Source organism: Pteropus alecto, unplaced genomic scaffold (assembly GCF_000325575.1).
Source record: "Pteropus alecto unplaced genomic scaffold, ASM32557v1 scaffold326, whole genome shotgun sequence".
In the NCBI taxonomy this organism is placed as follows: domain Eukaryota; kingdom Metazoa; phylum Chordata; class Mammalia; order Chiroptera; family Pteropodidae; genus Pteropus; species Pteropus alecto.
In genome coordinates, this window is record NW_006438873.1 from 1,308,742 (window position 1) to 1,321,888 (window position 13,147).

The window sequence follows — 13,147 nt, forward strand, 5'->3', positions numbered from 1 at the left end:
AGTGGGAAACCTGGTACAGCCGCCTGAAGCATTTCGAATAGGAGTCTGCCAGTTCAGGCGTGATTGAGTCTGGGACTGCAGGGTCAAGACCAGGGTGGCCACAGCATCCTAGATCTTGCAGGGCATCCCGGCTCCGCAGGCCATTCACCCCCTTCTTTCCCGTGCCCAGAACTCCAACGTGGAGAACTTGCCCCCCCACATTATCCGCCTGGTATACAAGGAAGTGACAACGCTGACCACAGACCCGCCCGATGGCATCAAGGTCTTTCCCAATGAGGAGGACCTCACCGACCTGCAGGTCACCATCGAGGGCCCTGGTGAGTGTGGGAATGGAGGAGAGAGGAGTGCACTTCCTAGATTGTTCGGCATGTTTAGGACAAGAACAGGAAGCTCTAAAGTTAAGAGCTGAAGTCTGCCAGCTGCTGCTGGCGACATAGTGGTAGAGAGGTCAGATAAATTTCTTACTTCAGAGATGCTCAGTCTGCAAGGCAGGACACCACAAATGACAAATAATTGTATTTATTTGTTCCATAAGTGTTGTGAGAAAATCCTGGTCTCTGGGTACATTTTGTGCGGGCCTCACCTAGGGCTGAGGTGAGGCTGTCAGACATAGGGCCCCTTGGGCCTGTAGGTGGGTAGGAATTCAGTGAGGGTGGATGGGAGTAGCATGGCAGGCTGGAGGGAAGGCCTAGCTAGTGACCTCAGACTCCATCCTGCTGTCAGTGTCAGAGACTCCTGGGACATGGCAGAGGACGTGCCCAGAGGCACCCCTGGGGGAGACGATGGTGGTGTAGCTGAGTGAGTGCACATGGCTGCTTCCCAGCGCAGTGATTTAGCAGATCACCACGTTTCTGTCGTTGACTTACAAAATTAGCCAAGGCGTTAAGAGTGTGGTAAAGGACATGGTCAGGAGTGAGGACAATGGGGTGGGGCCCAGGAAGATGTATTTAGGTGACTCCTGGATGGAGGGCAGGGGAAGAGAATCTGGAAGAGCCCTGAGGCAGGTGCTGTGGGAACTTTGCAGGAACAGAGAAGGTAAGGGGCTGGGGAAGCTTTTAGGAAGTGAGTCTTTGAGGGCTGTAGACCTCCCTGTAAGAAGTTGGGAACAGAAGCTGTTGGCAGGTTTAAAGGTGATGTGACTGGTCCCTGCAGAATTGCCTTTGACTTCAGGGGACTGGAAGCCATCGACCACTACTGGCACCGGGTGAACGGTGAAGTGGTTCAGCTGAACTAGGAGGTGGGGTTCAGGAGCGGACTCTGAGGTCTGCTGTCATGGCTACCAGTGGGTCAGCTGTGAGGATTGGGCATGAGGAACAGCCATGTGTCTGGGCCAGCACCTATGGCTTTTTGGTCTGGTCAAGTGGGTGGACAGGAGAACTGTTGATTGAGACAGAGAAGGCCATGAAGTTGACAGAATGGTCTCACCATTTGCTGACAAAGCTTCTAAACAGATGTCTTTCCAGGAAGATAAGTGGTTGCGAGGGTCTGCCTCTTGGGAAGAGTGTATGACAGGGGCCTTCACATGGGAGAGAAGAGGCATCCAAGGACGAGTGGAGACCAAGATTTGGTGGCAGCACAAGTGGGGCCACAGTCAGGGGGGGTTAACGGAGGGGGGTACCTGTGGGCCCTGGGGTCCGAGCCCCATCCCATGCTCCAGAATCCCCAGTCTAGAGGAGGCAGCAGAGCACTTGCCTCCCACCCTGACTGTGAAGACAGGGCTCTGGGATTTGTGGGGTGCCTGGGAGTGCAGAACCTCCTGACCCAGTGCCCCCACTCTCCAGAGGGGACCCCATACGCTGGAGGCCTGTTCCGTATGAAACTCCTACTGGGGAAGGACTTTCCCGCCTCCCCACCCAAGGGCTACTTCCTGACCAAGATCTTCCATCCAAATGTGGGCGCCAACGGTGAGATCTGCGTCAACGTGCTCAAGAGGGACTGGACGGCTGAGCTGGGCATCCGGCACGTGCTGCTGGTAAGTTCTGGGGTGGGCCCAGGCCTGGACATCCCAGTCATTTCTGAGCCCCAGTGCATTGTTTCTCTTTTTTTTAAATCAACTCTGAAGTAGTTGGGGGCTTTCATGTAAAAATCCAGGTTTCCAGTTTTTCTGGAAAATTCTCGAAGAGTTGGCAATGCTGGCCCTAGGACAGCAAGTATGGTTGTACGAGTTGTTCAATACCCGGGGCACCTTTGTTTTAAACAAGTGATGGGTTAGGTTAGTAGGGCACTTTCTAACAGGTCAAACCAAGCATCTGGTGACAGACCTTCCCCCTCTTCCTTTCAGGTTGTAAAACTCACTGTTCTAAAGTCTACAGTTCGTTGTTTTTTTAATTGTCACGAAGTCTGGCAGTCATCGCCTTGTAATTCCAGAACGTTTTCATAAGCAGTTGTTTCCGAACCAGGGCTGATTTTGCCCCTTTCTGAGACTTTTTGCATTATCAGGAGACATCTAGCAGGGGAAACCAGGGGTGCTGCTGCACGCCTGCGAGGCAGGGATGAGCCCAGTGGAGACTATCTGGGTGACATTGGTGCTCCAAGGTCCCCACTGGCCACTTAAAGGATTTAGGTCAACATCTGCCTCCCCACTTTCTTGAAGCTGAAGTTTTTCTTGAAAACTGAGTTTCTAATGAGCCCCTGGGGCAGATGGTAAGAGGAGGGGAGTCAGGATTTCCTGTAGGGCACTGGGGAGGCTCAAGCTCCAAGATAAATAGACTCCAACCTTTTTCTCCCCATCCTGGAGTGTCAGCGGTAGCTGCCAAGCGACACCAGAAACAAACTTACAGAATAATTCCGAGTGTCCCTGGGGGCCATGCTGTGTCAGGCTTGGCCGTCAGGGAGCTATAGGAAAGGCCTCTGGTTGTGGGGTGCAGTGGTCAGAATTTTTGGTATGATCCTGGGTCCCCGATCATCAGTGATGTCTGCTGGGCCAGGTGCCATGTGTCATAGCAGCCCCTGCTTCCCTTTACAAGCCAGAGCGGTCACATCACCTGCTCAAGGCCAGGCATGTTCTGGGACATTCTGGGTTCCCCTTCAGAATGAAGGTAGAAGATAGAGGGCGATCCCCTTTACGTTCTTGATGCCATTCTCTCGATTGTGGGCCATCCCTGCTGGAGTCTGCTCTGCACTTGGGATTCCCGTTAAAGCCAGTGGAGGCTCAGGGCTTATGCACCTCACTATAGTGTTGTGGAAAGAGCTTTGAGGTCCAACAGGCCCTAGCGTGGGCTCCTAAGCTACGCCCCTCACCTCCTGTGTGATCCTGGGAAAGTCTCTTTCCTCCCCAGTTCAGGCCTCAATCATTGGGCCAATGGGGGTGACAGTGAGCAAAGGTGAGAGAGGGATGTGGCCATGAGTTGGGTGACTGTCCAGTCTGGGGTAACAGTGTTGAGAAAGGGAACAGCCACAAAGTTGGATATGGGTGGCTTGTGGGGCCGTGACTGGCCGGCCCCTGACCCTGTGCCCATTCCCCACAGACCATCAAGTGCCTGCTGATCCACCCTAACCCCGAGTCTGCCCTCAACGAGGAGGCGGGCCGCCTGCTCCTGGAAAACTACGAGGAGTATGCGGCCCGTGCCCGCCTGCTCACAGAGATCCACGGGGGTGCCAGTGGGCCCAGCAGTGGGAGGGCTGAGGCCAGCCGGGCCTTGGCCAGTGTGGCTGCGGCCTCTTCCACCGACCCCATGGCCCTTGGGGGCCCAGCAGGGGCTGAGGGGCCCATGGCCAAAAAGCATGCAGGTGAGCGTGACAAGAAGCTGGCGGCCAAGAAGAAGACGGACAAGAAGCGGGCTCTGCGACGGCTGTAGGGGGTTCTTCCCTCCCCACCCGACCCTCAACTGTCTCTAAGTTATTTAAGTTATGGCTGGGGTGGGGGAGGGCATGGGGCACTGGGAGGTGGATTTGTTTTTCTAAATAAAGTTGGAAAAGCAGCTGCTGTGTCTCTTAGATTCCCCAGGCACAGCCTGTTGGGGAGGTGGGCTCAAAGCAGGTGGTATCCCGCCCTCAAGTCCACACACAGTCTGTCTAGGGCCCTCAGCTCAGCAGACCTCCTGGTTGAGCTCTGGAGCTACCTTCTGTCCTCCTGTGACAGTGGAAGGAGTCTCAGCCCTCTGGAGTCAAAGTTCCCATCTGAAACAGGCTGAGGGGAGGGGGCCTGAGGCCTGCTCCAAATAGCCCAGCCAGGAGAAGGTGTGAGGGGGCTTGCTTTTGCCTCCTCAGACGAACTTTATCCATCTGCACTGGGATGAGTTTCTGTCCCCTCAAGGCACCAGATCCTGTCTTAAGATTTGTCCTGGGTGACCAAGTGTATTATTCTCGTGTGCTTCTGCAAAACGAGTCACCAATCCCAGGCCCAATAAGACACCCATCTCCCAGTTTCAGTGATGAGAAGTTCCGGTGTGGCAAGCTGGTCACTTGGCTGGGTTTCACGCTCAAGTTGAGGTTTCCACCAGCTGTATTCCTTTTTAGTCCCTCTTAAAGGTCACGATAGATTTCAGTTCTTGGGGGTGTAGGGACAGTCCTTAGCTAGGAGCTGGGGGGTTCTTTCCCCCTTGGCCACACATGTCCAACTTCAGAGCCCAGGCCTTTGAAGGGCTCAGCTGATGAAATGAGGCTGCCTGGGTACTCAATTATCCAAGGAGTGGGGACAGAGCAGCTTAGAGTGGCCCATCCTGTCCTGTTTCTTTGTCCTGCAGAGGGAGGACTGGCAGTCATACCCATTGGGCTCTGTGGAGGCTCAGGGCTTAAGGTACAAAGTGAGGGGGTGATGGTGGGAATGGGAAGCAGTGGGTCTTGGAGAAACAACGGAAGGCAGAAACAGAGCCAGAGAAGGTGGGCTGGCTTTACCTCAGTTTCTCATCCATTAGCAATTTTGTTGCCCTGTGCCGGACCCCCAGGACAGTGTCAAAAATGATCATAAAATGAGAAGAGGAAAATGTGTGTCTACACAAAGATTTGTATGTGGATCTTCACAGTTGTTTCCTTCTGTAGCAGGCAAAAAGCTAGAAGTGAGCCAAATGTTCAACAGATGAATGAGTAAAGACATTGTGAGTGTTCATACAATGAAATGCTACTCAGCAAAATATTGATACACAAAACAACATGATGAAACTCAAAAGTGTTACATGCTGAGATAAGCCATAGAAGTATAAAATATTCCATTTATATGAAATCCTAGAACAGGTAAAATTAATCACTTAATGGCTGAAAGCAGATCATTGGTGGTATGAGATCAGGGAGGATCAAATGCATGGGCATGGGGAGGTTTTGGGGTGACGAGCACATTCCAGATACTGAGTACGGTGGTGGTCACACCAGTGCGTAAGTCTGTCAAAACAAACTATATACCTAAAATAGGTGTATTTTGCTTTGTATAAAGTATGTTTCAAGCTGATTTAATTTTTTAAAATGGAGTGAAATATGAGCCAGTGGGACAAGATATTTATATTTGTAAGTCGCATAACCCAAAAGGACTAATCCAAACAATATATAAAGAGCTACAAACCAATAAGACAGCACAAAAAAAAAAGTAGGCAAAAGCACTTGATCAAACACTTCACAAAACAGGAAATATCCAAGTACATGAAAAGGCACTCATCCTCACTTGTAATTAAAAAAATGCAATGTAAGTCAAATTTGAAATCACTACACTCCCATGCAACTGGCAACAGTTACTACATAGGCTCCTGGTGGTACAGTTGAAAACACTCAGCATTCTTGCACCTATACCACAGGCTTTAAACAACCCTTGTCCTAACTTGTGCAAACAGTATAAACATACTTGCGTATTCAAGAACCAATACAACAAAAACAATTAGCTAGCACTGCTTCCAGCAGTGTGGGAAGGTGTGGGACAATCATGAACATCATGACCTGCCAAACAAGTCATAAAAGAAACTGATAGTTTGAGTCCCTTCCTACTTCATTTCCAAAAGGGCAGAGATGAGTGCTGCTGCTAAGCAGATATCCCTACCTAGTAATGATACAAGACATCACTTGTAAAATTCTTAATCTTTTTAGTAAACCTAGATAAGTCTTTTCTTTCCTCCTTTCTTTGGGAAAAAGGCCCTCTCCCTCAAATCCAATAATTGCCCAGAAAATGGTGACTCAAGTCCTCTGGCTATTGATAAGGATCATCAGTCTATTATTAGCAGAAATGGCTTTAGGCCAGACAGGGCCCTTAGAGTCTGAGAGGGGAGGGAACTTTTAGGCCAAAGGTCTTTTCATTCTTTAAGAAATATATTAACCAAACCTGTTTTCTTTTACTCAATAGGCGAATCAGTAATAGAAAATTAATAGATCTATGATTTAAATAACTAGTTCGTATCTTCCTTTCCTTGTCTAGGGACTGAGGCGGCACTTAATACGATCCAATGTACACACATGATTGAGTACAAGCAGTTGCATAGCCAACAACCTCACAAACACGTAAGGGAGGAAGTGTAGCTGTCATCCCCACTTAACAAAGGGTGGTCCCTCAATATCCATACTAATAATAAGGGGGTTCATAGCTCTTAGAAAAGAGTGAGGAAGGAAAGTTAGGGGGTTTTGGGTCTGCCTGCAAAGGCACCGAGGTCATCCTATTCTAGAAGGGGTCTGCCCTAGTCCACCCACAATTAAGCAAGCCAGAAGGCATTTGGGGGCTAAAAGTAACTCAGAGAAATAAGTGAGCAGAAAATTAAGTACTAATTAGAACCAGTCACTTGCACCTGCACAATAAAGACCCCAATACCCTCAGTTTACCTGAGCCTCATTATACCATCATTCTAATATGATGCATATGCCCAAAGTTCATTAATAGCATTATAACAGACAGTTCTGGGAATGAAAATGCGCAGAAAGCAAATTATGAATCACTGAGTCCTGTCAATCTTAGTTGTCAATCAAGAAGCCCACACCTCTAAGAAAAGTAACCACCCACAGGATAAAAATCCCAAAGGGTTTGTTACTAGGCCTTTGAGCCTCTCTTCTCTTGCCCAGGCCCACTTGCATGTCTGGAAGTGTACTATCGCTCCTAATAAAGCTTTTCTTTTCTGCTGTACTTTGGTGTCTAGCTCAATGCTTTGCTCAAGACATCAAGAACCTGGACAATGTGCCGGGGGAGGAACCCCACTCTCTGGTAACAGTAAAATTGTAAAAGTATGGAGGTTGTTTCCACAAAGCTTGGGATCTCTGATCACCTCCAACCAACAAGCAGCACGGGAGGGCTTCTGAGGGGCATTGTCTTGCTTCTTTACTTGGGTGCTTATTACACGGTGCTTCCTTTATAGTTATGAAGTGTCTAAATATTTTATGCACCCTTCCGTATGTCTACTGCATTTCAGAATTTTGAACACATGAAGCAGCTCATTATGTACATATATTGCCCAATTTCCAAAATGTTAAGTGAAAAAAAAACCCATGCAAATTGTGTATATGCTACTATTTGTTAAATTTTTAAAAATTTTTAACAAAGGATGCATGTGTATATCATTGCATATGTATTTAATGCCTCTGGAAAGTCACCTTAGCACCTGCATATATTGTCTTAAGGAAGGAGAGCCTGGAATACCCTGTGGATATTACCTATTCAAAAAGCAAAGATTTTAATTTTAAAGATAAAAGTTTCCACAAACAGTTCCCTCAGTCCTGTTTCCCCAACACCCAGTTCTCTCAGTTAGTGACAACCAGTGTGTTACTAGGTTCTTGTGTTTTTTCTGAAGACATTCTACCCAAATGCAAGCAATTTAAACATTCTTCTAAGCCCACCCCCTTTAACACATTGGCAATGTCCTGTACACAGCATGTAGCACCTTGCTTTTTCAACTTAACAGCAAGTCTTGGAAGTGTGTCCCTTTTGGCACTTATAGCCCTTCCCTTTCACTTGGAGGTAATTGGAGGGGACCGGAGCTGCAATGGGGTTCTGAGCAGACGTTAAGTCACATGGACTTAGTGCCAACAGGATGCCGCTCCATCTGGGCTGAGAACAGGCCCAAGTGGGGCACAGATAGAGGCTACTGTTAAGAGTCGAGGCAAGACAAAGAGTTTGTCAGGAAGTAGTCAGGGTCATGTCTGTTAACTGGGGAATGCTGGAGGGGTGAGGGGTGGAGGTCAAGAACTCTTCGAGGGAGCGCCACTGCCTGGCTGCCTCTGATATTCCCATCTCCCCAGGGCTTCCCCACCATACCCCAGCTGGAGGCCTGAGAGAGGCCCTTAGACCTTGGCCACAGAGCTGTAGAGTGGGAACAAGGAATGGGATCATCTCTGCACAGGGTCCCCAAGATGACAGAGACCAGGGTCCCACTTGATGCTAGATCCTCGGGCCGTGGCAGTGGCTGGCAGGTAGCAGGTACACAGAAAACTGTCAGCCATGATGTGACTTTCCCCCGATCTGCACGTGTCTACATCTGTACAGCAGGCATGACACCTGCTTCGTGGGATGTCGGCACCTGGATGAGAAATGGCCAATCCACAGGTGTATTTATGTATATGTGCATATGTACACACACATGCACATGCCACACAGAATCATTAGACAAGGTCCAGCCTCTCCCGGCACTTACGTTCTCCACACTCTGGCCAAGCTGGTGGTAGACCAGCTCAGTGTGATAAACAACACATGCAGGCAAGGGATGACGGGGAGCAGGAAAACCAGGAGAAACTTTTTTAGACAGTGATCAGACAGCTGTGACACCCTGAATAAGACAACCCTGGGGAGATGGCAATGTCAGAAGCAGCCAGGTAGTAGCGCTCGCTCGCCAAGAGCTGTGGGCCTGGAGCAGCAGGTCCAGACCCGCAGTGCCTGTGGGAAATGGGGCAGGGTCTTCTGCAGCGTGACCAAGAAGCAAATGAAGGCTGGCAGCTGGAGAGAGTAATTAATCCTACTCTAGCAGGAGGTAAAGACAGAGGGGTGGCTGGGTCCTTAACCAAAACAGGTTAATGACACAGCAGCTGGCTGGTGGGAAATCTGGGGCTGCCACCTCTCTGCTGTGTGGCTTGAGTGGGTTTCAGTGGCCCTTTTCAGGAGAGGGACAGCACTCCCAAGCTGTGAAGATTCACGAGCTTCATCGCCTATTTCAGACAAGTAGAAATGGGCACTCTTGACCCCAAACCGGCAGCCATGGAATCATGGGGCCCCAAGAGCTGTCCATCTGTCCCTAAGTGCTAGGATATACTCTTCACTATGCAAAGGGACAGCTCGCCTATACTCTGCAGGCTGCAAAAGGGCTGCTTCTGAGGCAGGTGGCACTCTCCCCAAGTTCTTGCCCTAGAGTGCAGCCTGCACCAGGAAAAGTAGCATGTCTAAGGATGAGGTTGACGGATAGCAAGACCCAAATGGTAGGCATGCTCACCTCACAGGCCATGCCAACCTCCACTGTGGGAGGTACATGGGGCAGATTTGGCCACATCTGTGTGCAACCTCAGCCTAGATCCCCTTCCGAGATCTGAGTGTTCAGGGATCTAGAATGTCAAGATCTTCCCTAAAGTTTTGTCATGTGCCAGCAGTGAAATTCTGATTTTAGACAATTTTACCTGTTTAATCTGCACTTTCTAAATGTCTCACTAAACACTGATCTCTGATGTGCTGAACAGAGAACTGACACCAGCCTAGATTCCTCGGAGGAACAGCTGGGGCTGGGCTTCCACCCCTGCACCTGGTCCCCCAACTCCCAACATTGCAACCTGTGTGGTACTGGTGGGTGGAGGAAGTCCCCTTAGGAACAAGATGTCAGTTCTGGTGATACAGCCAGAGCACTGTGGCCACACAGAAGAGAAGCCAAGGCGAGGTGGTTGAGGGTCAGCTGACACCTTTATTTCTTGGAGCAGAGGGGGGAGGTGTGTGTCTCAGGAGCTCTTAGTGGGGCGGGCCCGCTTCCTCTTCACCATCACGGGCTTCTGGCTGCGCAGGATGGCGCTGGCTCTGCGGATGGCCGCCATGCGCAGATCAGGGCGGTACTTGTTTTTGCGGATCATGTGTCGGATGCTGCTGAGGGTGGCCCGGGCATTCTTGTTGATGGTGGTCCGCACGTAGGAGGTGGCTGGCTTTCGCTGGCCTGGTGGGGGAGAAGGGGAGCCCCAGGGGTCAGTTGGATGGCCTGAGCCTTTAATGCACCTTCCAGGTGGTAAGGGCGCAATTGCACCCTAGAACAAGAGGGCCTCAGCAGCCAGCCCCACCTACACACAGATTTATGGGACACTTCGTGACCATTCCACAGCCCAGGTCCTGCCCTGGGCACTGTACAGGTGCCTATCTCCTCACCACTGTGTCCGAGACACAGCATTCACCACCATGTAACTTTTACAGTTGGAATCCAGGCTGCCTGGCTCTGGGACAGCGATGGGGAGGTTGAGTACTTGGCACTGACCTGGCCAGATAGTGAGACCTCGGCCTGCAGGTCATCACTGCCCCACCCTCCCAGGCCCACAGTATTCCCCTCTGCAACAAGGGTCTGAACCACCAAGCTGAGGCCGAGGAGCAGGGATCATGGAGGGCTGAGGGTAAGGAAGAACCTCCTACCTGTAAACAGCAGAGTGTCTAGACACTGCTATCCAGGATTAAAACACCCCCTTTCTTGTGCCACAGAGTTGACAGGGTCCTAGCTGGAGTCCTGTGCTCCTGGTTTCCCCCAAGAAGCCAAGGAGCCCTTGCCATTCCAGGGGTGTGGCTGAGATGCTCACCCCAGAGCGACTCCTCACATCAGTCTGGTTCCTGACAGCTTGGGAAAGGCTATCCAACAACCCAAGGGAAGGGAACCTTTTAGCACCCAACACAACACAAGGTTTTCAGGAGTGTGGAAACACAGAAGGATTGCTACCTCTCCAGGGCAGGAAGGAGCCACTTAGAGCAGGAGCAGGCTGTGGCCTCTGCTGACACTGAACAGGATATTGGGCCCTGACCCCAAAGAGAAGACAGTCCTAATCTGTGACCTGGGAAAAACTCACTCATTTCTCTTAAAAACCTGAGCAAAAAACAGAAATGGTGGAGGTACGATACCCCAGATTTCAACTGGTAACAGTCCTTGAGAGACCTCCCACCTCCCCTGCCACTAAGAAACTAAGAAAGAAGGCTGCCCACACTTAAGGGTACACTGTAGGGGGGGTCGGGTGCTAGGACCCCTTCTGAGTCCAAACAGAATGGGAGGCAAATTGTGCTTCCCACCCAGCTTGTCACTTCCTAAAAGTGGGAGACAAGGTAAGAAAGCCTTATCTGCTGGTCTGAATTTTCCCACTGCGGTGATATAGAAACATTCACCTGAGCTGTTTAAAGGATTTAATTTGGAAATATATACCACACACCCCTATAATTTAATCCTCACAACCAGACAGTACACAGAGTTCAGATCCTATAAAGTTCTTCACTTTCAGGTAACAAAACAGGTTGAGACTGGACCAGCTCACACAGCTGGTGGGGTGGCCGAGGGGAGCCAGCTTCCCAGAGAGATATCCTGACCCCAGGAATCCCAGATTCACTGGCAGAATTACTCCTGGTGCCCAACCACAGGCCCCTGCTCCGATGGCAGCCGCGGCCTGGAGAAACGCTCACCGGATCTCCGCTTCATGACGATCACCACGCCTTTGCCATCCGCTGCCGGCTCCACGCCCACCGTCTTGCGGTGAATCAGCCCGTTGTAGCGGAAGGAATTGCGGGCCTTCAGATTATTGGGTTCCTGGGAAGGACACATTAGGAGGTCGTGAAGATGGAGAGGACCGGCGACAGCGGGGGTGCCTCCCTCAGACCCAGGCGCCAGGGCCCCACTTACGGTGCTGTACGTCTGCTTGTTCCTCTTTATCAGGAAACTGGAGCAGTTCCGTACAACCATCCATTGCAGATGGGCGGACATGGCGACAGCTGTGGAGAAAGGGGTACAGGAAGATGGCAAAGGGAACAGCAGGCCGACGCCAGCCCCGCGCAAGAAACAGAGAAAGGATGTATCTGGGGACCTGGTAAATGGGGGAAACCTAAGAGCAGACAGCACTTAGTAATTTGCCAAGAGGTGCTCGGCGACCTAAGGCGGCGGGGCTGAACGCAGGCGCCGAGACTAACTGCGGGGGGCGACGTGAAAACCCACAGCAACTTCGGGCGGGGCCAGGGGGGCGGCCAAGGACGCGAGGGACAATTAGAGAAGCCGACAGGGGTAAACGCTGCGGAGCAGGCGCCGCATGCAGCCACGCAGAAGGACGAAAGGCCTCAACCCACCTCCTCTTGGTGCCTCAGCGGGAGACGGAAAAAGGAGGGAAGAGGCGGAGCGTCACCTTTAATACCCTCACGCATTTCCGCTTCCTTTCCAGGAACGCGCGCGTCGTCGCTTGACCTCCGCCTCCTCGGCGACTCGGCGGCATTCGGTTATTTCCGCCAGCCCGTCGTACTACGCTCGGGAACCTTCGGAACCCTTCGGCTAAAGACCCGAGGGTGTGTTCTCCGACGCCGAGCATCAGGCTTCCGGGGCTGGTCGCTTGTTTACGGAACTCCAGGGCTGAATTTCCCATCCGGTCTGGTCTGGTCCGGCTCCGGGGGTCCCAAGGGACATTCTGCAGCGGCCTCTCCCCGATATTGTTCACCCAGCGCTTGACACAGAATGGGCGCTCAATAAACGTGTTTTAGGATTTATGTTTGTGAACGAACGTGCGAGTGCATAAACTGTTTAAGCCTAGCTCCGGAATCCTCGCGTTTATTCGGTCTTTATAAATACCCTGAATCTCACCGCGGTGTTAGGAAGTCCTGTAAACTGTCCATCTTTGTGTCCCCAATTCATTCGCTGGAGGCACCTAGGAGGCGCCAGGGGACGCGCGCAATGAGCTGATTCCCTGCGTCCCAGAGCTCCTTGGGGTCCAGGACCATGTTTGACCCTTGTTTTTGACCCCCCCGTCCCCACTTTGGGTGCACAGGAGGCCCCAAGAGGCGGACTGAGCAGAAAGAGACCGGGTTATCCACAGCGCCCTGCGCTGCCTCATCGTCGAGCCCTGTTGACCCATGTCGACCATGCAGTGCTCCCGCTCTTTGGGGTGCAGGAGCGCTGGACAGCCCTTATCCCTGAGGGCCAGGCCCTGCACAGGAACTGCGGCCAGGGTGCCCCGTGCCGGGCCCGTCCGCTCCCGCCGGGCTCAGGTGACCAGGCGGGCGCCGGACACACCTGGCGCGGTCCCCTGACCCCGCCCCTGGACGGGCGGCACCCAGAAC

At 51.6% G+C, this 13,147-nt stretch overlaps 2 protein-coding genes across 2 annotated transcripts in view; one reads left to right on the plus strand and one right to left on the minus strand.

Moving 5' to 3' along the window:
- The window catches only part of UBE2S (ubiquitin conjugating enzyme E2 S), a 4,648-nt gene extending 728 nt beyond the window's left edge, over positions 1-3,920 (plus strand). The window contains exons 2-4 of the mRNA XM_006915944.3: positions 170-317; positions 1,782-1,972; positions 3,468-3,920. Of these exons, the coding sequence (XP_006916006.3) occupies positions 170-317; positions 1,782-1,972; positions 3,468-3,797 (669 nt within the window). The 3' untranslated portion in view covers positions 3,798-3,920. The remainder of the gene's footprint in view (positions 1-169; positions 318-1,781; positions 1,973-3,467) is intronic.
- A 5,839-nt stretch (positions 3,921-9,759) lies between these two features.
- Positions 9,760-12,324, minus strand: RPL28 (ribosomal protein L28). The gene is made up of 4 exons (XM_006915945.3): positions 12,167-12,324; positions 11,730-11,818; positions 11,513-11,636; positions 9,760-10,022 (listed from the first exon to the last, which is right to left on the minus strand). The coding sequence occupies exons 2-4, from the start codon at positions 11,808-11,810 to the stop codon at positions 9,814-9,816; spliced, it is 414 nt and encodes a 137-aa protein (XP_006916007.1). The 5' UTR covers positions 11,811-11,818; positions 12,167-12,324; the 3' UTR covers positions 9,760-9,813.
- Positions 12,325-13,147: the final 823 nt, after the last annotated feature.